Source organism: Delphinapterus leucas, chromosome 17, assembly GCF_059928025.1.
Source record: "Delphinapterus leucas isolate spDelLeu-1000000601 "Yukka" chromosome 17, BTC_Dleu_Yukka2, whole genome shotgun sequence".
Taxonomy (NCBI): domain Eukaryota; kingdom Metazoa; phylum Chordata; class Mammalia; order Artiodactyla; family Monodontidae; genus Delphinapterus; species Delphinapterus leucas.
In genome coordinates, this window is record NC_143145.1 from 1,428,063 (window position 1) to 1,455,571 (window position 27,509).

General features: G+C 51.4%; 1 protein-coding gene and 1 long non-coding RNA gene across 3 annotated transcripts in view; one reads left to right on the top strand and one right to left on the bottom strand.

The window, feature by feature from the left end:
- Nucleotides 1-2,328: 2,328 nt before the first annotated feature.
- LOC149746902 (uncharacterized) overlaps nucleotides 2,329-27,509 on the bottom strand; it is a 34,618-nt gene continuing 9,437 nt past the window's right edge. The window contains exons 3-4 of one of the 2 annotated variants that reach the window (XR_016388271.1): nucleotides 11,637-23,381; nucleotides 2,329-10,211 (exon numbers count right to left, since the gene is read on the bottom strand). This is a non-coding gene — a long non-coding RNA (uncharacterized LOC149746902). Of the gene's footprint in view, nucleotides 10,212-11,264; nucleotides 23,382-27,509 lie in introns of those variants that run through there. The other variant, XR_016388270.1, reaches the window with a different exon arrangement.
- LY6K (lymphocyte antigen 6 family member K) lies at nucleotides 4,249-8,753 on the top strand. Its single transcript, XM_089898654.1, has 4 exons — nucleotides 4,249-4,441; nucleotides 6,076-6,174; nucleotides 7,103-7,204; nucleotides 8,423-8,753. Exons 1-4 carry the CDS (start codon nucleotides 4,375-4,377, stop codon nucleotides 8,716-8,718), a joined length of 564 nt encoding a protein of 187 aa, XP_089754780.1. The 5' UTR covers nucleotides 4,249-4,374; the 3' UTR covers nucleotides 8,719-8,753.

A 27,509-nucleotide genomic window follows, 5' to 3' on the forward strand; every position in this document is an offset into this window, starting at 1 on the left:
TATTGATCCAGGTCTATCGCTGTGATGTTTTTTTCTCCTTGCTCCAGCATCTAGAAGGGAGGGAAGTGTTGATGATAACTAAATATAGGATAATGGAGTTGTCTACAGTACCTAAATTCTACCAAGGTATCTTCTGTACGTATTTTGAGCCCGTGTTAGGGGTGCGTATGGATTTTGATTGTAATGTCTTTCTGCTATTTTGTCCCTTCGCCTCTACACAACGTGGCTCTTCACATAAGTAACGCTCTTGTCTTAATATTTACTCAGCCTGTGTGTGTGTATAAGAGGGTCCTTTGGGGGGCAATCAAATTGTAGACCATTTTCTATATTTCATTTCAATCTTTTCATGTCCTTGTTTTAAAGCATGTCTCTAATAAAGAGCATTTTTTTTGTTTACCCCAAAAGTCTTGAGTTCCTAATTGTAGCCATTTAAATAATAATGTAATTAATGATATGTTTGTTTAAACACTTCATTTCCATTAAACGTTTACTTTGAGATAATTGTGTATTCAAATGCACTTGCAGGAAATACAGAAAGATCCTGCGAGTCCTTTACTCAGTTACTTGTTAATATCTCGCAAAATACAGTGCAGTATTACGACTAATAGGGTAGTTCCATTCACAATAGTGAGGAAAAACATTGGTTTCATCGCTGCAATTTCCCTTATATGGACTCACGAACCTCTTTTCCAGCCATATCTGGAAACAGTGGCCCCTGCAATACTAATTTCATGTCCATTTATAAAAGTTTGTCACCTGTATGACGGCATATAAAAGAAACAGTGTGGTATGTAACCTTGGGAGATTGTCTTTTTTCACTGAGCATAGGTCCCTGAATATTCATTTAAGTCAGCGCATGTATCACATTTTCCTCTCTTTACTGCTGCGTAATTTCCCAGGTGAGAAAGTTACATGGTTTGTTTACCCACTGCAGGACATCTGGGGTGTTTCTTTTCGTGGGATATTACAAATAAAGCTGTCATATACAGCCATGCATATGTTTTCTATGGACACGTTTCAGTTTGTCTGGGGAAAACAGAGAAGTAAATTTGGGGATCTTATGGTAGTTGCTTGTTTAGCGTTTAAAGCAACTGCCACCCTGTCCTGCACGTTGGCTGCACCATTTTTCTGGGTCACCAGCAATGTGTGAACGATCTGGTTTCTTTGCATCCTGCCCAGCATTTGGTGTGGTCCCTCTGGAGACCTCCACGCCACCCCCGTCCCGCCCAGAACTTCTGGAACCATCTCCCCCTTCCGTGTCCTCCGAGACCTTCGGGCACCAGCCCGCCACCAGGCGCTCTGAGGGAACCGCCGCTGGGGACGCGCTTCCGCCCCGAGGCCAGGCCAAACCTTCTAGAGGCCGCGCAAAGCCTGACGGGAGACGCCCTTCAGTACTTCCTGGGTGAGGTCTGGGCTCTGAGCCTGACCAGCCTCTCCTCACTCACCTGCGGCGGCTGCGCTCTCTACAGCCAGTGGGAGTCCGTCTTGAGGTCGTGTCCCTGAAGGTTCCATAAGGTCTGGGCAGGACGCAGGGATGTGGGGGAAGGTTTCAGAAGGTCCGGGCAGAGCGCGGGCTGGGAGGGGGGAGGGGAAGGTTCCAGAAGGTCCGGTCAGGACACGGGCCGGGAGCTGGGAGGGGAAGGTTCCAGAAGGTCCGGGCAGGACACAGGGATGGGGCAGATTCCAGAAGATCTGGGTAGGAGATGGGGGGGGAGGGGGACGGATGCGGGGGCAGGGGGGATGACGGATGGGGGGGCGGGAAGGTGCCAAAAGGTCTGGGCAGGACGCAGGGTGGTGGGGGCAGTGCTGCAGGCTTGGACTGGGTCTTAGGTCAGTGTCTGAAGATCCTAGGGTTTGGCCCTGCCCTCCTGGAGCAGGGGTCGCAGATCCCACTACCACCACCCATCCGTTCTGACCACACGGCATCCCTCCCCTGGGGTCCCATGGCCTCTCCTACCCACCTAGCAGCCCTTCCTGTGGGTGTCCCTTTCACCACCCCCTGTGCCATATAATATATGATGATATATGGCATATATTATCACCTTTCTGGGTACGGATGGCCCACTGAACCCACACAGCATCTTCACCACTGAAATCCCTGTCCCACCCGGACCCCACCTAGCATCCCCTCCCCTGAGTCCCAAGGCTCCCGGACTCATATACCCGTGCCTTGTAGATTCCAGTTTTATTTAAATTAAGCCCCTAGGAGGATCAGGTATTTCCTGCTAAAAGCAATTCACAGATATGACACCCTGTTATCTTTCTGTTAGCCGACACCCTCAGTGGAGGACCAGCACAGAGATTTGACCAGGTCATCATTTTCCTTCCCAAACTAGTGGCCCCAACAGAGAGGAAAAATGAGTTTACAGGCTGCTGCTGAACTTTGCCTTCTACAACTTTTTGTAACCTCTGGAGCTAAAATTGCAGGGGGGGGGGTGCTCAAAATAATCCAGGGTCCAGAGTAATCCCCAGGATCTTTTTTCCAGAGATCTCTTCAGGTGATTTCTTTCCAGGTGGCACTGAATAAGGTTACTTATCACACATTTCTTTGAGGGAAGTCATGCACGTGGTATTATCAGTGTAGCTACTCGCTGATTCTCAGACTGAGACCCACCACACTGGATTTTCACATATGCTGGCAAATTCAAACTCCTCTGTGGCAAAACTATAAACGTATGATGAGTTTCATTTCCAAAGAATACACCTTTTGCCTGAATTGGGAGAAGAGGGCCTTAGCTAAGTTGTCCTCGATACGTCAGTTCTCCCATCAGCCGTTTTTCTTCTCGCACAGTCTTTGCCGTATCAGGGACAACTGGAGTGGTGCGAAAGGCCACCTGTTTTAATTCTCATTCATTTAATGATATTCTTATTCCTTTTTCCATCCCCATAGCTTGTAAGACTGTGACTAGCAATCCTAAAACATTCTAAATACCACCCCCAGCCCATTGAACTCTGCAAAAGCCTTAGATTCCTACACTCAGGGTTATGCAACCAAATCCTGGACCTTCAGTCTTTAGCTGAGGAGGCGAATTCAGCCTCTTGTTGAAATATTTTCTGCTCCGTGTCATGATTCTCATAATGGATTGAATCTGGGCTAAATCACGTACAGCCCATTTTTTTTTAATTAAAAATAATTTTTTTTTGCCCACGCCACTCATCTCACGAGATCTTAGTTCCCCGACCAGGGGTCGAACCGGGCCCGTGGCTGTGAATGCATGGAGTCCTAACCACTGGACCGCCAAGGAATTCTCTGTAGAGCACATTTTTAATCCCTGGCACTTTATATAAATTATTTGAAACAGTAAAGTTGAAAGAATTTACAGCAAATACAAGGATACCCACCACCTAAAGTCCACCCTTAACATTTGACTAGTTTTTCCACGTATCCATCCATCTCTCCAACCATGCTTTAGTTCATCTTATCTTTTGATTCATTTCCGAAGGAGCTACAGGCATCAGCATTCTTTCCCCTGCAAACTGTAGCAGTTTTGCCTTGCATGATTCATGCTTTGTGTGTCTTATTTAAAAATTCTTTGACTAACCCAAGATTGGAAAAATTGTTCCTGTTTCCTTCTAGAAGCCTTCTAGCTTTGTATTTAGATAAGTTTTATAGCTTATAGTTATACCTGTGATCCATTTCCAGTGGATTTTTGTATATGATGTGAGGTAAGGGAAAAGTCACGTTTATGTTTTTGCTTTTCTTTTTTACAAGTTCTTTTCATTTGGGGGCGTATCTTTTGCATTTGGTTGCTCAAAGGTCCCAGCACCATTTGTCACAGAGGTGGCCCTTTCTTCATTGCATTATCTTGCTTGGCACTTTTGTCTAAAATCAATCAATCACACATGGGTAGGTCTGTTTCTTGACTCTTTAGTCCGTTCTGTTGATCATATGTCTAAGCTTTCTGCAGCTGCAGCCTCACACTGTCTTGGTTACTGTAGCTTTTTTCTAACTACCATTCAAAATCCAGAACCATAAAAGAAGAGATGGTGATAAAGCTCCTCTCCTGACTAAACTCCAGCCAGGCTCCTCTGGGCCTTTTATCAACTAAGCCTCAACCTTGGCCTGTAAGGACTAAAGCAAACACTAAGGTCGCTTCTAACAGCTGAAGGCCGCATCCCTAGGATGACCCAAATCCCCCCACCCCTGCCTTAAAGTACCCGCCTGAAGAACTGTGTTCCGGCGGCCACCTGAAGATGGGCCCCTTCTCCCAGCCTCCGTGGGAGGGCGGGAGCTTAACTTAGATAAGTGCCAGTTAGCAAACCCAAGTGGGTTTCACAGGGACCAACCGTGCCTTCCCGCTTTTGTAATTTTCACCTCCCTGACTCCACTGAGCCCCTCTCGCCACCTCCGAACTCCCTCACTCTCCCTTTGAGATGCCCAGTCACCCCTGTGCAAATCCAAGTGGAGTTCCCTTCACACAGACTCTTTTCCCCACTGAAATAGAACGTTCCTGATCAAAATCCATCCTTACCACTTTAACTAGTGTCTGACTTTGTTTATCTTTGACGACGAAAAGCAAGCACTTCTGCTTGGCAAAAATACCAAGACCTGTATCAGATAGGAAAAAAGGTTTTTTTGACTTTTTATGGCAGACAGTGGATTTAGACGACAGACTTGAATAGAGAGCACAGAAAAAGGAATACACATATCTACCTGAATGCAAAAACTTGCTCAACGTCACTCATAATTAAAGAAATGCAAATTCATGCTACGGGATACTATTTTTATCTACTGGACTGGTGAAAACCCAAAGGGTGGATAAGAATGCATTCTTTTTTACGATACTGTGGGAACGGGCACTCACACTTCTCAGAGATGGGAGGAGAAAACTGATGTAGCTGCTGGGCAGGTGCATCTAGATTGCAAATACATTGAACCTGAGACTGTCAGTCGAATTTCTGGGAAACCGTCCTTCCGGTGTACCTGCACTCCTAAGAAATAACACTACGGACAACTGCAGCTCTATTTCTAGTACGACACGCTGTAAACAACACAAAGGCTCATCGAAGGAGGCTCTGTAAATACACTCTCTTACATCCAGGCCGTGGATGCTCCGCCACTGTAAAAAAACAGAATTCCTGCGAAGGTGCTGCCAGTGCTAACAAAGGCACGTCTGCAGGAGAGGGCTGCGGGAAGAACGCCGGCGGGGAACGGCCACGCACCACGCTGCTCTGGGGCCACGACGTGGGAGAAACCACAACGCGATCCCGTGCGGCCCGGGAAGCGACAGGGTGCGAGCACCAGGGGCACCCGGAGCAGCCTCTCCCCTAGCGCCAGGCGCCGGGTGCGCGTGCGCGGCCCACCCTCAGGGGGCAGGGCCTTGCGGAGTGGGATGGGCGGTGGGTGTCCGCTCCCTCCGCGGGAGGGCCCTGCCGTCCGCAGACGCGTGGCCAATGTCTCGACTCCTTGACCCGCCACCCGCCAGATAGCAGGGCGAAGGCGGGTGAGGAACTTGGGGAACATTCCAGAAGGAGCAGGAGAGAGGAGCCCGGAAGGGAGCGGGCAGGAGTGCACGGGGCACGTGAGGCCTGCAGGCTTGGTGAGAGGAGAGCCGGCCTCGGCATCAGGGGTGGCAAGGCCAGCCTGGGATGGGCTGGGTGCTGCAGGGGTACCCACGCCTTCCTGTGCCCTGGGGTCAGGATGCACTGGTGATGCCCTGGCCACAGATGGAGAGGGAGATGAAGATGGTGGAGGAAGGCCGGTGGTGCTGGGTGGGAGGGTGCCCCATGAGGGCTCCTGAGAGCAGGAGTTCAGATCCGCGGTGGGGGAAACCTGGTGCAGCCTTCAGGGAGCAGCAGCGGGCACACCTGCCGAGCAGGTTTGCTGGGGCGTGGGCGAATGAATGCAGAGTTCCAGGGAGTGCTGACGTCCCTGGGGATAGAGGGGACTTAGTGGCGGTGACAGGCCACCCAGCACCGAGAGGCCACACCTGGCCCCAGGCCCATGGGCGAGGAGGAGAGGGTCTGCCTCGGTGTCCAGCGGGGAAGGGCTCCGAATGCTGGTGGACACACAGGGGCCAGATCTAAGCGCGGAGCCACAGGGCTGAGCACGTGGCCTGCTCGCTTCTCACGTTCAGGGCCGGACGTCCTCGGAGATGACCGTCCTCCTTGTCTGGCTGCTGCTCATGAGCCTGCCACGGGTGGAGACCAACGTCACCGTGTCTGGAAGGCAAAGTAAGTTCCAGGCCCTCGGCCTCCTGGGCTGGGAGGAGGCGGTGGGCCGGAACGCCTGTGCGGACTCGGGGGTGGCCATCCCCGTTTGGACGCCGCCCTGGCCCCAGGTGGGCTTGGACAGTTGCAGCACAGAGGACTCAGTGGGCAAAAGAGCGTGAAGAGGGTGGTCAGCTCCTGGACGCCTAGTGGGGGAGCCTCTTGATGTGGAGCCCCCCGAGAGCAGGTCTGGAAGGCTGGCTTTATTCCCCAGCGCCCAGCTCTCCCTGCCACAGCCCTGCCTTCCTGGGGGAGGTCAGGCTGGAGGCCAAGCCTGGCGCAGCCGTCACTGGGCCTTCTGGGGCTGCCTTTGAGAACAGAGAGCTGCAGGAGTGTGACCAGCTTCTCCCCCAAAAGCAAGTCCCGCCGTGACGCAGAGCTGACAGTGGGCCACCGCTCCGGGGTCTCGGGAGGGGAAGGGGGAGCCGGGTGCTGAAGGAGGTGGGGCGGGCCAGGAAGCGGGGTGGAAAGGGTGTGTGAGAGCAGACTCCAAAGCTGTGGCGTTTCTTTTTCTAGAGAAGTCAGAGGTGAGACGCCAGTGTTGTGTGTGGATGGGGCACGTCCCTGAGGCTGGGCGGGGTGGGGGGAGGTGAGCCTTGGGTGTTGCCATAGGAAGGTGGGAGCTTGCGTGTCTCTGCGGCGAGTGTCTGTGCGTGTCGGGTTCGCGCGGTGGGTCTTGGTGTGGAGGTGTGAGAGAGACACACCCTGTGCGTGGATGAGGGAAGCCCAGAGAGCAGAGAAGGAGCTCCGGGCATGGGGAGGGCTGTGGGGAGCTGGGAAGACAGTGGGACCCCAGGCTGTTCTCATTTGGAGGAAGGAGAGGATGGGGGGTGTTGGTCTGACAGGACCTGAGAGCTGCCACATTCCATTTTCTTTTTATTCCTCATTTCAGACGTACTGAGGTGTCACGTTTGCGAGAAGGAGAACAGTTTCGATTGTGAAAGACCAACAGACTGTAAGCCGGGCGTCCCGTATTGTAGTTCTGTGGCCGTGAGTAAGTATCTCAGTTAGTACTGGGCTTCCACGGGCAGGTCAGTGGGATACTTTCAGGATTCAGGGTCTGTCTAGTTTTCCTCAGTAGAGAATAACTAATATGAAAGCTACCCTTTTTTTAAGTTTGAAGAGCAAAGTCCTGTGAAGCCAGGAGGGCAGGTGGGCCATGGAGGAGACCCAGCTTACGTAAGTCACAGCAGGGCCGACGTAGGGCAACACGCATTGCCCGCCGTTCAGGGTGAAGTACTGAAGTGTAGGAAGAAAGTAACGGAGATTTCTTTTCATTCACTTCTAAGTGAAAAATTAAGCTTTAAGGACTTCAGGTGTCCCACCAAGAGTAGCTTTCACAAGAGATGTACATAATTAGGGGCGTGGGCTTAAAATATGTTCTGAAATGAGTGTGCATGCTTTAAAACGACTGGACACCACTGCTGGGTCATCTGTAATTCGCCCGAGGACTTCTGGCCGCATGAAGAGCTCTCTCCCGAGGGCGAGTCTGAGGGCCCCGGCGTGACCCATCAGTGGCTTCGTCAGGGCTGGAGAATTCACTTTCCGTTCGTCAGTCGCTTCTGGAGGCTTCCATGTTCCAGGAAGTATGCGGGGTGCTGAGTGGGTCGAGGTGTAAGCCCCACTGAGGCCTCACGTGGACCTGATAACTTAGTGTGGAAAGATGACTGCACGGTGAAATATGAGATGAGGTGAAGTCGGAAGACTGGCCCTGTCACCCAGCGCTGAGCTGTGCCCTTGCGGCAGGCTCACTGGCACAGCACTCACACCCAGGCCCTGGGCAGCGGCTCCCCAGGAGGCCAGCTCCAAGCTCCGGGCAGTGGCTGGGGTGGCCAGAGCCCCTTGCTCTCTTGCATCTGTCCGTGGTCACAAAGGCCTGAGCGACCCTGCGTTTGAGAAGTTGAGGCCTAAGGAGCCTGTACGTTCCCAAACGGAGACTGCCAGGCCCAGGTTCCCAGTGCGCGCGGACAGGCCAAGGCTGGGGGCATCCGATGCCACACCCCACTCCCAGGAGCAAATCTGAACACAAAGACCTGATCCTCTTCCTCTGTGGTGATGGCTCCCGACTCCCCATCAGGTGCCCTCTTTGAGCGGGGCTTCTGAGAGGCGCCACCGGAAGGGTCAGGGTTGGGCAGATTTCAGACAGAAATGGTGTTGGTGTCGTTTTCAATTCTCGTGACTCCTTTCTGTCTCTGTCCTTATGTCCCATTAGGAATATTTCCACGGTTCTTCTATGTTTCCAAGCAGTGCGTAAAGTACTGTGGGACAATCAGTCCGCCTCCACAGATGGCCAAGTCGTTCGTGCTCATAAAGCCCACGCCCTTCCTGTTCATGGCGTGCTGTAAGCAGGACCTGTGCAACAACCAGAAACCAATCATCAAAGAGAACATAGAAGATAGATACAAAGAGGGGGGCGTCAGCAGCAGGCAGGGCCGCAGGGGCAGCAGTGCGGGGCTGGTGACTTTCCTGACACTGGCCTCTGGGCTCCTGGGCCTCAGGCTGCCATGATGAAGCCGACTGGCTGCAGACGGTTGGAACCTGTTGCATTAAACTTGTTTTCCGTTGATTAGCTCACTGGTGGTCTGACTTTCCAGGGACCTCGAAATGGGGAAGGAGTGGGGAGATCGAATCTGTCTGGCTCTAGCCGGCAGGTCAGCAGGTCAAATTAGAGCAAGGCCAAACCTTCCCCACAGCGATTTCGTCTACAAGTTGTTTCTCTCTGAAATCAAGACTTGTAAGTCTGTTTATTGCTGACAACCACTCTTGACTCCCCTTCACCTTGGAGGGCCTCAGTATTGTTGGAAGCGTGGGCCTGAGGCCCACCCATGAAGAGTAGTGCTCAGATGCTTCTGACCTTTGGGGGGGCCCAGGGTCAGTGGGGGAGACACAATGATTTGGGCGTAAGACATCCCTGAAGCGAAAGAAATACTGCTCAGCGTGGGGAGTGGGACATCGTCCTGGGGGCAGCCCTCTTCTGACGGGGGAGGCCCCATGGCTGCTCTCCGTCAGCTCTTGCTACCAGCTTTCAGGAGACAGAAGACAAGGAATTCTGCTGAATAAGCATGGACTTCACCCACCAACTGGCACAGGTGGGTGGACTCACGAATTCTTTCCCATGCATTTGTCCAGCATGTCTACCTTGAGCAGGTAGGCAGCAGCAGGGTCAGCCTTTTCTCGGTTTTCAGTTGAGATGCAGCTGTCCAAAGACAGCTGAAAAGTCGGAGTCACAGATGCACACAAAACAAAGGCTTTCTCCCCCGTGGCGTTGACTCGGTGTTAGGATGGGTGCAGCGCCGTCTGCAGCTCACCTTCCTCCCCCGTCTGCCCACACTCCAGCCCGCCCCGACCTGGTCTGACTCAGGGAGACTGCTGGTGGGGGCAGCCTGGGAACCTTCCAAAGAGTCTCGGTGGCCGCAGAAGGAGGCCCTGTGGGGCAGGCAGGGAGGAGGGCCCTCTCTGTCACATCTGGACCCTCTAAACCAGAGGTCTAGGTGGGCCAGAAGCCCCCTGAGGCTTGGCCAGCAGCTCCAGGACTGAAGATTTCCAGCCTCTGTTAGGCTCCTACTGCACGCATGTCCCTTTTCCAAGCACAGGCTTTGCGCTCACACCCTGCTACTCATGCCGGGGTCCAGGAATGGCATCCCCCAGCTTCTCCCGACTCAAATCCTAGGATAGGAGCTTGTGGAGCATCCCTTTTGTTAGGGCAGGCAAGAGAGGCAAGAGGTCAACTACGTGAGAGTTACCATGGCAACCTGACACTGGCGTCTCTTCACCAGGAGGACGGTTAGGTGCAGTGTAAGATAACCAGGAGGTCAAGACGTGTGCATATGGAGAATCCCTAAATTTGGACCTGGTGGTGTTCGGTGATGTGATGAGGATGCTTTCAATGGCAGGTGATGGGAGACACCAGCGCATTGCAGCGTGAGTTCAGGTGAACCGGGAAACGTGTTGTCACCAGTGTGACAGATACTCCTCCCAGAAGTCACTGTGGAAGGAAGGAGCTGCAAGAGGGTAGAGTTTAGAAAAAACAGATCAAGGGTCAACATCGGTGCCACATTAAGAGTGTAAAGACTTGGGAGCCTTTATCTGCGAAGAGTGGGGAGCCAGTCGGCGGAGGACAGAAGCAGGAGGCGGGGGCCCAGCTGGTGCAGGCAGAACGGAACGGGATCCAGAGCAGAGGCCGCAGCCCCGGCAGGGAGAGCGGACGCTTCTCCCGTGAGCCAGCAGAGCGACGGGCAGGAGTGCACAGAGAGCGTGCGTGTGGGAAGGGGCCGGGAAGTTGAGAGGATGCACTCCCCACAGTCACACTTGCTCCGTGAGCAGCAGACGGGGTATCTGCTGAAGAGAGGGAGCGAACAGACGGGGTGGGGCATGATGGCAGCTTGGGACCGTCCCTGCAAGCTGCAGAGAGGAGGTCGTGGCTGAGACCGTGCAGAGGCCCAGAGGAGCTTGCTGGCAAGAGGACGCAGGAGCGGTCGAGGCACAGGAGCCAGCCGACATGGTGGAGGCTCTCTGAAGCCTGCCGTGAGCTAATCCCCTGGGTCACCAGGGCAAGAGGGAACTGCACGTGGTTTCAGGAGAGCAACTGAGTGACGACCTGTCGAAACTTGGCCGGATAGAAAAGGAGGTCCAGCCAAGGTGAGTAGGCCCAGGCCAGGCCTGCAAGGCCACGTGGAGGCAGAGGGCAGAGTGTTGGCTAGAGCTGAGGGAAGAGCGTGAAGGGAAGCGCCTACAGTCACCCGGACCCCTCAGAACTCCATGCAGAGTACGAGAAAGCTCACGTGCTGGGGAAGGACGCGTGATTCCGCAAGTGGTGTTGCTAAGGTGGGCTACCGTGTTCCTTAAGAGCCGGTGTGGGGCTTCCCTGGTGGTGCAGTGGTTGGGGGTCTGCCTGCCGATTCAGGGGACGTGGGTTCGTGCCCCGGTCCGGGAAGATCCCACATGCCGTGGAGCGGCTGGGCCCGTAAGCCATGGCCGCTGAGCCTGCGCGTCCAGAGCCTGTACTCCGCAGCGGGAGAGGCCACAGCAGTGAGAGACCCGCGTACCGCAAAAAAAAAAAAAAAAAAAAAAAAGCCGGTGTGGTGCAAGTGACAGAAAACCCCAAACCACGGTGACCTCAGCAAGGGCAGAAAGTATTTCTTTCTGGCTCACGTACACGAAGCGCAGCGCTCAGCAGCCCAGAGCGGCGCGGCGTGGCGGGGAAGCACGCTCCGCCTTGCCGAGCGCTGCTGCAGCTCGGGGCACACGCTTCAGGGAGGGGAGTGTGTGGGCCGCAAAAGCAGCATCTCTTTCAAAGTGACAAGTTCTCCAAAATATATATGCATGCCCAAGTTGTCACCTGTACATAGGCTTTAAAAACCAAGAAAACTGAGAATTTGAGGGTCCACTTTGAGTATAGGAAGCACTCTTCTAGGGAGAACAGGTACCTCAGGTGCTCTGAGCTGCCGGTCCCTTGGACGGTTGGACTCAACGGGCCACGTGAAGACATGCAGAGGAGCTAGGGACTGTAGCCTTCAAACGTTGCTCCTCAACCACAGCAAAGGCCCCCCCCCATCCTGATACATATGGAGCAAATCACAAGGTGCTGGACACAGGGTCGCCAAAGCCTGTGTGCACCTCTGAACAAGCACGTCCACCTTCTGAAACGTCATCTTCTGTCTCAAGCACTTGGAACGCTCCTACCAACTCACTCCCTTCATAGGCCAAGCGCAGAACCGATACTACCACAAAACAGAAGCAGTACAAGAAAGGAACACTAGAGGTCCACATAACTGTGAACTAAAAACAAAAACTGGCTAATTGGCTGTATTAAAATAATAACAGGTTATGACCAAGTACAATTTGCTCCAGAAACGTTAAGAATGAGTCAGCCTTAGAAAAAGATGTCAACCAAGGAGATAAAGGATAATAACCAGAGGATCATCAACATTCACTTATATGATTTTTTAAAAATCCTGGATCACTAGGAACTGGAAAAAATGTCAGTAATTTACTAAAAGTCACCCACCAGAAACCTAAAACAAACACCATACTTAGTGGTGAAGCATTCCAAATGCTCCCACGTAACCCAAGAACATAACGTGCACACACACTGTCCCGGCTACAGTCAAATGCTCAAGTGGAGGCTTAGACATGTCACAAAGGAAGGAGAATAAAGGAAGGGCTATAGAAATGCTTTCCCCCAGCAACAGGTCTAACCGGGCAGCTAAAAACCCTCCTATTACAAAACACTTAAAAATGTTGCATGAAAAAACATTCTAAATACTTTTCAACTGTATGCCAAGCTAATGTGAACATTTCAGAAGAGGAAGAAAGGAAAGAAGAGAGGGAGGGAGGGCGAAAGGGAGGCAGGGAGAAAGGAAGGAAGGGGAAAAAAAAGAAAAGAAAAGGAAACAATCTTGACAATATATGGACAGCAAGTAGTGAAGCTGGCAGCTGCCTTCAGGATACTTGCTTCTTTCCAGTCACCTAGAGCCACAGGCTGGGTGGCAGACAAGGCACTGGTCTCCATAAGAGAGGAAGTGAAGGTAAAAAAACATAAATGAGGAGCTTCAGAAGGGATATGCCCTAAATTAAACACTAAACTAGAAAAAAAGATACTCTCTGCACAAGGAAGCTTGTCTGTGTCAGTATTGGCTCTACGTGGAGAAAACATATGAAGAGAAGTTATTCCTGAGAATTAGAAACTCTCATATGACCTTGCGGCTTGTATTTCCACTACTGGTTTATTCCAATCAACCTCAAGCCACAAAATAAATGTTAAGTGGCAATGATGGGTTTCACCCTGTAGATACCTAGAAGAACAAAGGAAAATCCTCTCTGAAGGAATATCTGCTCAACTCAGAAGTCAGAGTCCCAAAGGTATTATCTCAATAAATACCTGCTAAAAAATAAAAAATCACAAAAGACACAAGAAAACAAGAAACAATGAGTAAGCAGAAGTAGACCACCAAAGGTTTCAAACATTGGAAATCATAGATATATAATAAAAAATAAATTTTCTTTAAGAAATAAAAGAGCATAGAAAACATGAGGAAAGAACGAGATACCATCAAAAAATATTAGGCAAAAAAATAAAGGAAACTGCTGGAAGCGAATGATGTAATCTTTGAATATAAAAACTTTAGGGAGATGGTGGTGGGATGAATTGGGAGATTGACATGTATACACTAATATGTATCAAATAGATAACTAATAAGAACGTGCTGCATAAAAAAAATAAAATTCAAAAATAAAGACTTAAGGGAGAAATTAAATAACAGATTACACATAGATGAAGAGAGAACAATAAACTGGAATCTGAGCTGAACAAATTATTCCACTGCAACCTAGAGATTAAAAGAAATGGAAAACACAGAGAAGAAACTAGAAGACATGAAGAACAGAAGGAGAGAGGCTAATACAGAAACAAGCAGAATCCCAGAAGAAGAGAACACAGAAAATGGAGTACAGACAATGTTCAAAGAAAAGAGCAATGGATGATTTTCCAAAAGTGATGAAAGACATGAATACTCAGGTCAAGCAATCACAACAGACCTGTACTGAGACACACTCAGAGTAAAATGTCCAGATTTCAAACCAAGAGAAAATCCTAAAAGCTGCCAGAGAGAAAAGACACGTCTCGGAGGCAACAGCAGTTACACCCTATGCAGACCTCAGCTCAACATGGGAGACAGAGGACAAGGCAGTGATCTTGGACTCGCAGCCTACACAACTGTGAGAAATAAGTGTCTGCTGTTTAAGCCCCCCAGCCTACGATGTTTTGTTGTAGCAGCCCGAGCAGACTAAGACATGTGGATAAAGCAAAACAAACACTGACTAGAGAGCACAAAAATAATAATTTCTTATTTGGGAGGTTAAAGAAAATAAGACAACGTGGGATACAAACAGCATGAAAAGACAGGAGGAACGTGCTTAACGATGAAGTGTTCTCTGGTTTCTACGTGGTTCACAGAGAGGTTAGAGATGCCATAGGCATAAAGGGTCAATGCCAAAGGGTCATAGAAATAGCGTTTGTTACCTTCCGCATAGGTACAGAAAAAGGAAGTCATAATTGAGAAAAAAAACGGATAGAAAAAATTAAAAGTACTACATAACTGATGATAGAAATACATCTGCCTGCCTTAGCAACCACAATAAATAAAATCACCAGCTCAGAGACAGATTATTAGATTGAAGTTTTTGTTTTCATCCAGAAAAACACTCAAAACAAAAGACCACAGAAAAATTCATCATAAAAGATGGAAGAGGGCTTCCCTGGTGGCGCAGTGGTTGAGAGTCCACCTGCCAGTGCAGGGGACACGGGTTCGTGCCCTGGTCCGGGAGGATCCCACATGCTGCGGAGCGGCTAGGTCCGTGAGCTACGGCTGCTGAGCCTGCATGTCCGGAGCCTGTGCTCCACAACGGGAGAGGCCACAACAGTGAGAGGCCCGCGTACTGTAAGAAAAAAAAAAAAAAAAAGATGGAAGAAGATATCATGGACTTATACTACTAATGTTAGACAAATAGACTTTAAGGCAAAAATCACTAAGAGATGTAAATGACAAAATATTCAACTCACCGGAAAAAAAATTTTTTTAACAACTTAAAACTTATGTGTATGTATCTAACAGAAGTGCTCCAAAATACATAAAAAGTGCTAGAACAAGGAGAAATGGACAAAACCAGCAACACTGTGGAATGTTTAAACACACCTCTCCCAACAACTGACAGACCTGAGGGCAGAAGTTTAGTAAAAACACTGAACAACACAGCTAACATATCTTGTACTCTGCACCCAACAATTACAACATAGGCACTCTGCTCAAAAACAAGACACCATGATGAAAATTTTCAAGTACTTTAAATTGGACAGTTAACAAAGTCTACAGAAAACAAAACAGTACACAACAAAACACTGGGATAAAGCTAGAGCAGCTTCCAGGGGAAAACTGATAAGCATTTTTAAACTCAAACGCTTATAACAGAAAAGAAGAACATCGGAAAATTAAGGAATTGGACATTCCATTTCAAAAGTTAGAAATTTGTAATGAGAAATAATGAAGCGGCAGAAATTAATGAAATAAAAATCTAGGGTATAATAGAAAGGACCAAGAGTTGGATTAGCAGCATTTGAGACAAAACCAAGGAGAGAGATTTTAGTAATCGAGAAGAGTAGTAGGTAGAAAACATCAGACTAAACACAGTACCGCTTTTAAAGGACTAGAAAACAGCAAAGAGATTGATATCTGGGACATGGTGAAGGGTCTAACATACTTGAATGCAGATGTAAATATGGACCCCATTTCTTAACCAACCCTTTGCCATATAACTCTGCAGTCCCTTCAACCAAAGGCTGGATTTATTTCCTTGACCTTGACTTGGGGCTCAATCTTGTAACTTGCCAGGGGCTGCTTTCTTATGCCGCTATCACCATCATGAGAGAAAATGCTCATTAGTGCCCTTGTAGCAGGAGGATGAGAAACACATGTGGCTGAACATCTCAGCTGACCCCAGATCTGCAGTGAGAAGCACTGAACCCAGCCTACCCTCAGATGCATGGATGATAATATCAATGCTTTAACTCTGAGAGCTGTGTAGCCACTTGATAGGCAGCAGCAGCAGCAGCTAACTGAGACAATGTGGATCCACTAAGAGGAAAGGAAAGAGAATGGGTCAGACACAACATTTCATCAAGATACAGGAGCTAATATGATTCCAAAACTGATTAAAGATATCATCCCACAGATTTAAGAAATCCTTAAGGAACTGAAGCAGGATCAAGAAAAATCATACCCACGCACATCACAGTAAAACTGCTGAACACCAAGGATAAAGAGAAAATCTTAAGAGCAGCCAGAGAAAATAGCCACCACACTTAAAGGGGCAACATCAAGACTAACAACTGAGTTCCAAAAGAGAAAATAATCAGTGAAAGACAGGAGACAATGGAATGACATCGTCAAACCACTGGCAGAAAATAACTACCAATCTAGAAGTTAATACAAAGCACAAATATCCTTCAAAATTCAAAGGTAACAGGGACTTCCCTGGTGGTCCAGTGGCTAAGACTGCGCTTCCAATGCAGGGGGTGCAGGTTCAATCCCTGGTGGTGTAACTAAGATGCCACATGCCTCGCAGCACAGCCAGAAAAAAAAAAAAAAACCCTAAATAAATAAATAAAAAGAAAGATCAAAGGTAACAACAAATTCAAAGAAAAAAAATCTCAGAGAACTTACCCCCAGCGAACCCCACTCAAAAAAATTATAAGAGGTAGAAGAAAAATGATCTCAAACATAAGCACACAAATGCACAGAAAGAAGGGAAGAAAAAGGGTGAATGTGAGACAATGTAAATGAATATCATTATCTGAAGCAATAACAACGAGGTCTTGGGGTTTCACTACATAAAGAATTACATAGCATATTTAACCCAACGATATCAATAGTGTAAAGAGTTGCCTGCGACAGGAGTGGCACAGGTGGCAGCGAGATACACGGAGTCAGAGGCGGTAAACATGGAAATGAACAACCGTGGCTACGTTCCAAAAAAACTTTACTTATGACAGGCGAAACCTGAATTTCATATATTTCACAAAAGTTGCTTCCCCCCGCTCCCCCCACCCCCACCGTTTAAGCGTACAAAAGATATTCTCGGCTCCCAGGTGCAACTAAAAACAAGCAGCCGGACTGCTCTCAGGCTGCAGTCGGCCAACCACTGCATCAGGGAACCACTAACACCTAGAATCGCCATCGAGCGGAGCCCACGGAGCGGTCACAGAAACCCCCGCCAAGAGGAGAGCGATGCACGAGGTTTCCACGCCGGCGAAACCGCAACCTGGTTAAACAACTGCGGAGAAAAACGCCCGCATCAGGTAAACGAGCTGCGCCCCAAACTCCGCAGAGCCGCCAGCGAACCGGAAGCGGCCATGCGCAAACCGGAAGCACGGTGGAAGGAGTGTGTCCTCCTTCCTCCCAGCCCCACTGCTCCCTCTGGCACCCCTAGCGGCCCAGCCTCGCCCGGCGGCACCAGGAAGATCCAATGGGATCTGCAGAGCTGAGGCCAGGGGCGGGGGGCTGTCCTGGGTGGGCACAGATGCTGGGTCAAAAACTAGTCATTGGCGTACCCTGCAAACAGTAAACAAAAGAAATCTGGTAGAGCATCTAATATCAGACAAAGGTGATCCCAACACAAGAAGCATTACTGTCATAGCTTTTGGTAATTACAAAAGTGTAAATCCAAGAGGCTGAAATAATTCTAAAACAGTATGCATCTATTAACATGGCCACAAAATATAAAGCAACCATTAACAGAAATAAAAGAAGAATTGGTAGATTTCAGTATAATTTTCTCTGTGTACGATAGAACAAGTCAGGACATTAATAGAGGTATAGAATATTTGCACATCGTGACTAACAGTCTTGACTTAGTAACCGTCAACTTCAATAATATAACAGCCAGGTATTTTACCAGCAAAAATAAACTATTCCTGAGTTTATTCAGGAATAGCGAGAGGAATTTAGACTCGAGAGGAGCCAGCTAGGGCCAACCATAGGCAAACCCAGAGAATGAGGAAGGGGAACTTGCTTTTATAGGGAAACGGGGGAGTTGGGCGGGGCTGCCGTGATAACCAAACAGCCCATTGGAGAAGCTGGGAGGCCAATGGATGGAGGCTTCCCATTGGTTCAGCTGCTGCAGTTTCTGACTGGCTGAGCTGCGGGTTGCAGAGAGCAGTGTCTTCCTTCTGCTAGACAGGAAGTAGGGGTTCCTTTTTGTGGCAATGTAGGTAGCCCCTTGTGTGTTCCCCTTGGGGTAACTGACTATGCATATAGGGGGAGTGCTCCCCACTCCAGGCCTGTCCCAACTACAACTTTAGCTGAGATTTCTTTAATTAATTCCACATAACATATATAGAGTATTACATACAACTGAACAATCTTTTCAAGGGACATGGCATATTCACCAGACGTTTGTCCATATGCTGGGTGTAAAGCAATTCTCAACAATTTCAATGGATTGAAATCATCTGGAGTGTGTTTTTTGACCACAGTGACATTCAATAAGAAACTAAGAACAAAAATTAAAATACTCCCAAATATTTGGAAATTAAGCAATACATTCCTGAATAGCCTAAGATTCAAAAAAATCACAATGGAAATTAGAAAATATTTATATTAAATTACAATGTGTCTATGACATATTATTACCTGTGGCATAGTGCTAAAGCCATGCTTATAAAGAGAAATTTGTAATCTGAAATCATATATTAATGGGGAAAACCTGAAAGTCAGAGATCTGAGTATCTATTTCAAGGAATTAGAAGAAGAATAACAAACCCCAAAGAAGTAGAAACAGGCTAGTAAAATAGAAATACACAAAATAATAGAAAAATCAAAAGTTATTTCTTTGAAAAAATAGTAAAACTGATAAATCCCTAGAAAGAATGATTATGACTAAGAGAAGACACAAATTATCAATATCAGGAATGAAAAGGATGACATATCTACAGGTCCTATAACCATTAAAAAGATATGGAAAAAGATACCATCTAGGGCTAAGCAAAGAGTTCTTAGAGTTGATACCAAAAGCACAATCCATAAAAGGAAAAGTTGATAAAGTGGGCTTCATCAAAATTAAAACCTTATGCCCTGCTGAAGACTCTGATAAGAAGATGAAAACACAGACTACAGACTGGGGGAAAATATTTGCAAGGCACGTATCCAGCAAAGTGTCATCTAAAATTCTAAGGAACTCTCAAAACTCAACAATTAAAAAGAAGAAAATCCGATTAGAAAATGGGCCAGAGGACTTCCCTGGTGGTCCAGTGGTAAGGAATCCGCCTTCCAATGCAGGGGATGCGGGTTCGATCCCTAGTCAGGGAATTAAGATCCCACATGCCTCGGAGCAACTAAGCCTGCAGGCCGCAGCTACTGAGCTCGCGTGCCTCAACTAGAGAGAAGTCCGTGCGCCGCAATGAAAGATCCTGCATGCCTCTACGAAGATCCCGTGTGCCACCACTAAGACCTGATGCAGCCAAAAAAATAAAATAAAAAAATAAAATATTAAAAGAAGAAAGAAAATGGGTCAGAACGTATGAACAGACATTTCACCAATAAGCAGAGGTAGGTGGCAAATAAGCACATGGATTTTCACCAGCATTATCCTTTATGAAAATGCAAATTAAAGTCACAATGAGATATCACTATACACCTATCAAAGTGCTAAAGTAAAAATAGTGACCACACCACATGCCAACGAGGATGCATAGAAACAGGACCATCCATACATTGCTGGTGAGACTGTAAAGTTATATCACCACAGTGGCCAACAGTTTGACAGTTTTTTATGAAACTCAACATGCAACTACCGTATGACCTAGCAGTCGCACTCTTGAGTGTGTATTCCAGAGAAATGAAGATGTATGTTCACAAGAAAACCCCGTGGATAAACGTGTATTGCAGCTTCATTTAAAAGTGCCAACAACTGGAAACAACCGAGATGTCCTTCAATGGGCAAGTGGCTAAACCAGCTGTGGTCCATCCATGTCATGGAATATTTCTCAGCAATAAAAAGCAACAAACTATTGAAACAGGCAACAACCTGGATGAATCTGAAGGGAATTGTGCTGAGTGAGAAAAGCAACCAGTCTCCCCCTACGTACTATGGGGATCCATCTGCATAATGATACAGGCTTTCTCAAACCATCCAGAAACCCAGGACCTATTATGGGGAAGCCTCATGGTAGGATCCCCTGAGGATGAGAAGCCAGCCGAGTCTATGCAGCCGGTGATCAATAAATGAATGAACAGTACGTGGCGAGCTATTGTCCTAAGCTCGGTATGCACAGATCCACCCGGTGAGAAGGGCACTCACACCTTCTCCATCCTACAGGTGACAAAATGAAGGCCCAGTTGAACACATGTTTCAAGCTTGCCACGGGGTAAAGCCCCAAGGCAAGCCAAGTGAGAGACCTTCCTCCTCTTTGGGACACTTTATGGAAGGAAATTGGTTAGATCAGCCCTGATCCATGGGCTCTGATGGCTCCCCAATGGGGCGTTTCTTATCTTGTTAGGTCTTTGGGAAGCGTATGCAGGGCTTCGGAAGGAGCGACAGAACGCACAAGGGCTGGGATGCAAAGCTCTGTGGCAGGGCTGCCTCCCCACAAACTGTCAGTGCCTCTGGCCGGCAAATAGTGAAAGACGGGGTTGTGCTCGCCCCGCAGGGTCACCGGGACGAGTGGAACTAGAGAGACATGTTTGATTTGCCAGCGAAAGAGCTGTTGATGCAGCGGAAGCGTTGGCTTGTGTGGAGCTGGGGATGTGGGAAGCGGGAGGAAGGTTCTGTGACCACGGCGGCAGGTTCCCCACCTGTCAGCACTGCCCTTCCCCCGGGGCTGCTTCCACGCCCGTAGCCGCCCGCCCGCAGCTGCCTAGTGCGTGAAGCGTTGCCCCGTGTGATAGAGGAAGCGATTTTACGTTGTTTAATTTGAATTTAGATAGTCATACTCGGCTCCAGGTGATGTCAGAACACGATCCGTCGTAATAGATCTTAAATGTCTATGTCTTGCTGTTCCTTGTATTTTTAAAACTGAATCAAGAAAATACATTCCTCACGTCCTAACAGTTGCAACAGCGAGTTAAGTGCACAGCTCTTCCTGCTCTATGTGATCTCAGCAGGCTCAGTGTGGTCTGGGGGGGTGCACCTGGCTCAGCTTCCCCTTGGGAAGGTTTCTGCAGACTCAGCAGCCCAGGGCAGATCCAGCCGCAGTTTCCAGGACCCTTGGCTGTGGGCAGACAGATAGACATCTGGTCTACCATCCAGGTGTTTGCAGCCTCTCCGGGAACCCCATAACCCCTGAGATAGTCATTAGCATCATGGCCGTAGCTGCTGGTGGTTGATCAGCTGTGTGTCAGGTGCCGAAGGCACTAAGTTCCAGGCCTCCCAGGAGCAGCCCTGAGACAAGGGCTGGAGAGCAGGTGGCTTATTCCGGAGGTGAAGGCTCATCTCCAGGGGAGACGGGGAAGGGAGGTCACCATCCAGCTGCCACTGCAGACGGTCCCCTGGGGCTCTCTGACGCCCATGTAGAACCCTCACCTCAGAATCGTCCCACCTGGGCAAGGAAGTGCGGGTACCGTCTCCCAGTTGTCAGTGCTGGGGCCTCAGGGACTGAGGGGGGTATCGATTCCCTACCTTGCTGGGGGGAAATGGGATCCAGGCCAGGAAGTGCAGCGCCGGTGCTGGGAACGGGGCACAGGCGCGAGGCGGCCAGGCCTACGGCGGTCCCTGGTAGGTGCCTTCCAGGGTTGGCCATGCGGGGGCTCATGGTAAAGCCGAGAGTGAAGCAGGCGGCTTGCCTAAGCTCTCACTGCTGGAGGCCAGAGGCTACAGTCAGGTGTCTGAACTACCGGCCCGCCGCCCGCGCCTGAGGACCTCCCAGAAAGGTCTTCTCCGCTCCCTGGGACTGTGGCAAGCGTGTGCAGAGACCATTCTCTTCACTCTTCTCATGCCCAGGGCCCCCTTCCTGTGGAGCCACTGGCCCTTCCAATCCAGCCAAGGCCAGCGTGAGCCAGTGCTGGACACAGCGCCCAGCACAAGGAGGTACATAAGTGTCTGTGGATGAGTGAATAAATGAAAAGATCAGTGCGTAGGGGCCTCACTGTCTCCAGCTCGCCCAGTCCTCCCCTACCTGTCTCCCGTTTGCAGACTGAGGACATCTGCCAGGGTCCTGGGGGCCAAGATGCCAAGGCCCAGCCTGCCCACTGGCCAGGCCTCTGCAGCAGAACCAGCAAGGTGGTGCTGCCTTCGGGGCGTTCCAGCCTCCAGGAGGCCAGCTGACTTCTCCAGGCCCCGCACGGTCCTGCAGGAGCTGCCTGCCCTACAGCGACACAGGCCCTCCAGGTGGCAGGCTCCAAGCTGGGCACTGCAGGCACGGGAAGGCAGAGGGGACCCAGTGGTGGTATAAACAGCGTGGGGTGGAGTGTGGGGAGGGGACCCTGAGGCCTGGGTACCTACCCGCAGACCAGCAACCTGGCTTTTACCTCACCAGCCAAGAGGGCACCTGAACTTTAGGGATGGAGAACCTCAGGGCAGCACTGGGGACACAAGGTTCTCCTTTAAAACCATCCCTGCTGGCATCCTCCAAGCTGGGGAAAGATGGGCGGCAATCCTGTATCCACTCAGCCACTTCAGTGCCTGTTCAAGACCCTTCCCCACCTGGCAAGGGGCACGAACTCGAGGTCTGAACCTGGCAGAGAAAGCTCCACTGCCCCGAGCAAGCGTAGCCTCCACTGTCCCCTGCTTCCTCGTCCAGGTGGGAAGTGTGGCCCTGGAGCCACCCTGCTCCAGCCCCTACCGGTGGCCTCGCTCTCTGGAGCCCTAGGAGGGTAACAGGAGCAGACAGAGCTCTCCACAGCGCAGGAAGGGGGAGGGAGTGTGCTCTGGGCCAGGCCCAAGTTGCCCATTAGAGGCATCTTCCAGTCCTGGGCTGGAGGGAGGTTTGAAAGAGCCCTGAGGGGCGCGTGGTCTCGGCTATGGGAGGGGGTTGCTAACCTAAAACAGTATAACAGCCAGTTCTTTTACCAGCAAAATGTGTTTGTTCTGGAATAGCAAAGGATTGCAATTTGGGATTTGCAAAGAATGCAACTGTGGTGAACTATATGTATGTCTGGTAAAGCAAAGAAGAGACTCTTTTGCAGAGGAGAAGGGGAGTTGGGAGGGGCTGTTATAAACAGAGTCCATTGGAGGAAACTGGGAGTTGACGGAGTGGTAGCTTTTCATTGGCTGGGCTGTTGTCGGGCGGGGAGAAAAATCTTCTTTCCTCCTGCTGGTCTTGGTGTCACTTCTTGCCAGAGATGCAAGGTAGGTCTCTTCCTGTTGGGATCTGTATTGACCTTGAGGGGTAGGTGCATGAGAGCGCCCTCTTCTGGCATCCCAACTCCATTTTAGTGACTTTCCCTTTATTAATTTTCACAGGGTGCTGGTGGTGAAATGGGCTCAGGTCCACGCCTACCCTCTGTGCCCAGCTTCTGGCAGCAAGGCTGCCCGCCACACTCCCACTTTGCCAGCAGAGGGTGCTAGAGGGAGATGGACACTGGAGGGCAGGAGCTGTGCCTGTGACACGGCTGTCCCTTGGCACCGCATTAAACAGGATAACGGCTCTGCCCAGGGTGTGACGAAGTTTCCATGACGTTTTGCTGGAACAGAACCCAAGGGCACCATCTCAGAGAGGGAGCCTCTCCCATGCAGACATCCCCTGAGATGGTGTACCTGTTCACCTTGGCCCCTGCTCTGGCTGGTGAGCTCCTATTCTCCCTTCCTGGCCCATCTCTAGTGCCCCTCACTGGGGAGCTGGCAGTGCCCCCCCCCACTCCGTGGCTCAGCCCCAACCTGCAAGGAGGGCGTGCCGGGCTGTCCCAGGTGTGCCCTGCTGGCCGCTGGCTGCTGGGACTCCCTTGTTTATCCAGTTTCCCACCTTCTTGCTCCTGGAGAACACCAGCTGCCCATGATCAGGAACAAGGGCGTCCCTGCATCCTGGCTCCTTGCTGCCCAGACCAGCCCAAAGAGGAGCAGCCCTCCCACCTGGGGACCCAGAGTGAATTATCCCCATCCTCCACCTCTCTCTCTGTCCCTCCTCTGAAGGAGCCAGGGAGGCTCAAGGAGGGGCTAGCTGGGACACTCCCGGGCCAGGTGGACACTCAGAGACCCCCACCCCGAGACTGGGGCCCTTCAGGATGGGTAGGGAGGTGCTGGTGTTCTCCCTGCTGCAGGGAAACAGAAGGCTGCAGTGCGGGGGTAGGGGCCAGGCTCTGCGTGAGCGGGAAGGGAAGGAAGAGGGGAGACTGGCCGAGGGCAGGTGCCAGAGCAACTCAGGACACCGAGCTTTCTACTCAGGACACTCAGAGTCCCACCAGCCTGAGCTCTCTGGTGGCTGCTTAAGCCCTTTCTGAGGCGCCCTGTGCCCGTGCGCACAGCAGCCTTTCTGTCCTTCCCCAGCACTCTGGGCATGGGTCCTAAGACTAGAACAGCATCCGTTCCTTATGGCCAGGAATAAGGCTCAGCATGTGACCAAAGCCCAGGCTCAGCGTGTGACCAGGGTCAGGGCTCAGCGTGGGACCAGGGCCAGGGCTCAGCGTGGGACCAGAGGGCTCTGGAGCCCCCTTGGTGAAATAGGCATAGGAACATCCCTTTTCCAGACCTGCCTGACAGCGTGGGGCCTGAGTTCACATCCTGGGTCCCCACCACTCTGTCCCCAGCACAGGGCGGGAGGAAGGGTCAGACGCAGGGAGGGGAGGGAGGAAGGGGGAGGCAGGAACAGGACTCAGCCTCTTGTTCACGTGGCGGTCCTGGGTTCATAACTGGGGTCAAGGACTTTTCCCAGAGGGAGGGATGGAGCTCCTCTGGGCAGGTGTCCAGTCCAGGGCCTCACTGGGATCTTAGTTTTCTCGCCTGCCCTGCACACCTGTGGGGCAGGGAGCTCCATGTCTCCTCTCAGCCACTCTGGGGAGTGGAGGCCAATGCCAGGCTGAGGAGGCCATGTGTTAATTGTGACCTGGGGTAGGAGCCTGGGCCTTAATTGGAGAACGTCCAGCTGGTAAAAGAGTGAGTTTCAAATGCCTGGTTAGTTTAATGAGGGGTGGCTCCCCCCCCCGCCCCCAGCCCCTGGGCAGGCTGGTACTTGGGACGCATTTCTCTGCCCATCCCCAGGCCAGGGCAGCCTCTGCCCTCCTGCCCTCCTCGTGCGGAGGATCCCCCCCTTCCCTGAGAGCATCTCTGCAGATAGCTGGGCCCTCTCAGGCCCCTGCCCCACAGGACTGCAGAATCTTTGCTGCAAAAGGCCCTTTGAGAGTCCTTATGTTCAGTATTTCCCACATTGCCCTATTAGGGGAAAAAAATCTCTTACAGATCCCCAGGAATATAGACCTCAGTTTGAGAAACGCTGTGCCCCGGGGAGAAATCCAGCGGACTTTGCTTGTGGGAGGGTTTTGGGAACCCACTCCCTTGCCTATTGCTCTGCACTGGCTCCTCCTCTTCTTTCAAGCCCCGCCCCTCATCGCCCCTACTTCAAATGCAGTCCACCTTCTCCAGGCTGCGCACAGGGCTCCGGTGTGTTACCCGACAGATCACTGAACGCGGGTCCCCCAACCCCTCACATTCAGCCCTTCGTCCCTGCACCCCAGGACCAAGGGGTTACGGAGTAGAAATCAGCAACGCCTGGGGCAGGGGGAGCCCAGAGCCCCAGGAGCTCTCTCCCTCCCACAGGCTGTCTGCTGCACCCACAGACCCAAGGCCTGGCTTCCGCCTGCTGGCCTCTGAGCTGGGTCTAGGGCCGGCCCACTGCCTGGCGCTGCAAACAAAAGGCTCATGGCCCCAGTCTGGGCTCCATCGTGCCCTTCCCAGCCACATGACCCTCGAAGCAAGATCAAAGAACTTCCTCAGGCCTGGGCTGAGGGCTGAGGTGGAGTCTGGAAAGTCACCCAGGCTTCAGAGTCCAGTCCATATCTCAGGACAGCTCCAGGCAAGGCTGGGCTTCAGGCCAGGGAAGCCAGGGGCTGCTGGGCAAGGCCTGGCTGCTGCCATGGCCCGTGGCCGCAGGAGGTCACCAAGCTCGGAGGGATGATGGAGTGGACGGAGTCGAATGGAGTGAATGGTGTGGATGGTGTGGACGGGGTGGGTGGTGTGGATGGGGTGGGAGGTGTGGATGGAGTTGAATGGAGTTGAAGGGAATGGAGTGGACAGAGCAGAGGGATGGTGTGGGTGGGATAAATGGAGTAGAGTGGATGGAGTGGACGGTGTGGACGGAGTGGACGGACTGGGCAGTGTGGACGGAGGGGGTGGTGTGGACGGTGTGGATGGAGGGGGTGGTGTGGACACCAGGATTGCTTGTTCAGTGTCCGTCCCATCTCAGTATACAGATGTGCACAATTTTAGGGGAAGTGATCAGAACTTTGGTTTCTTACCCACCCTTATCTTTTGGGGCCTGGGGTAAAAGGCAGCCCACATACCATAGAGCCAAAAATATGACAGTTCTAAAAGAAGCTTTAAAAAAGTTAAAATAAAATATCATTGACAAATATACCATCGAAACAAACTGGACAGGGACTTCCCTGGTGGTCCAGTGGTTAAGAGGCCCAGGAGGCATGAGTCAGGCTGGCCTGGCTGGCCCAAGCTCACCTCTAGCTAAATTCCTAGGTCTGCCTGACCAGGAAGCCGGCCGTATAAAGGCCCCCGGTGTCGGCTGTGGGGGACACGGGCGGTGTCCTGTGTTCCCAGTCCTAGCTGGTAGATGCCCCACGATGAGGCCACTCCTGGTGTTCCTGCTTCTGGCTGTGCTGTGCACTGACCTGGGTAAGGGACGCTGACCTGGGTGGGAGGTGCCGGGTAGGGCTGGCTGCGGTCTGAGGGTCTGCGGCATCAGCCTGGATGGGGGGCTGCAGGGATTGGGGGGAGAGGCCCTCGTGGCTGCTCCCTGACCAGCCAGACGCGGAGACCTTGGTGTCCCTTTGGGCACAGTTTCTGGCATATCTGCCTCTTGTGGGGCGAAGGACCCTGGCGAGCGGTCCGAGGTGGCAGAGCTCTGGGCCAGGCAGGGGGACCTTGGTTCCAGTGAGGGTAACCAATTGTCCTGTTTTCCTGGGATTTCTGGGAGGTGGGACTGTGGTGCTAAAACCAGGGAAAGGAATCGGTCACCCCCTTCAGTCCCAGTCCTGCCCCTACCTGATGACCTGGTTTTATGACCTTGAACACCAGCGCCTACCGGAAATGGGGCCTGAGGAGTGGGTGGTACAGCCCTCGATTATCAGCTGAATGATTATCAGCCGGGGGTAATTAGCCCCACCTGTGGCTTCCCTTGAGGGTGGCTGGGGGATGAGGGTTGAGGTGGAGCCGTCAGCTGTTGGGGAAGGCCGGGGCGGGGGGGGGGGGGGGGGGGGGGGTAGAGGGCAGAGGGGAAGGAGGCACCTTGGGGATCAGTCCCAGATTGGGGGGTCTGGAAAAATAGGTGGAGGGGACTTTCGGGCAAGGGTGTGAGGCTGGTTCCGTGGACCGGGCAGTGGGCAGGGTCGCTTCTCAAAAGAAAGCCTGGTGCAGAGGTGGGTAGCGGGAAGAGAGAGCCGGTGCTGGGGAGGCGCCCCACCGCCTGTGCCCCGGGTCCAGCTGTGGGAGCAGGGCAGGGGGCAGGCGGGCTTGGGACGTCTCTGTCCTCCAGGGCTTAGAGCTCCTGGGAGGCTGACACTGGGATAGCACAGGGACCTATGGAGCATTAACCCATTAATGCTCAGCACGGCCCAAGGACGTAGGGACGATCTGGACCCCTGTGGGGGAAA

Coding starts and splice junctions, on each gene's coding strand:
- LY6K (XM_089898654.1), top strand. CDS start 4,375: ATGCCCAGTCACCCCTGTGCAAATCCAAGTGGAGTTCCCTTCACACAG. Junction 4,442..6,075: donor GACTCTTTTCCCCACTGAAA/TAGAACGTTCCT, acceptor CTTCTCACGTTC/AGGGCCGGACGTCCTCGGAG. Junction 6,175..7,102: donor CACCGTGTCTGGAAGGCAAA/GTAAGTTCCAGG, acceptor TCCTCATTTCAG/ACGTACTGAGGTGTCACGTT.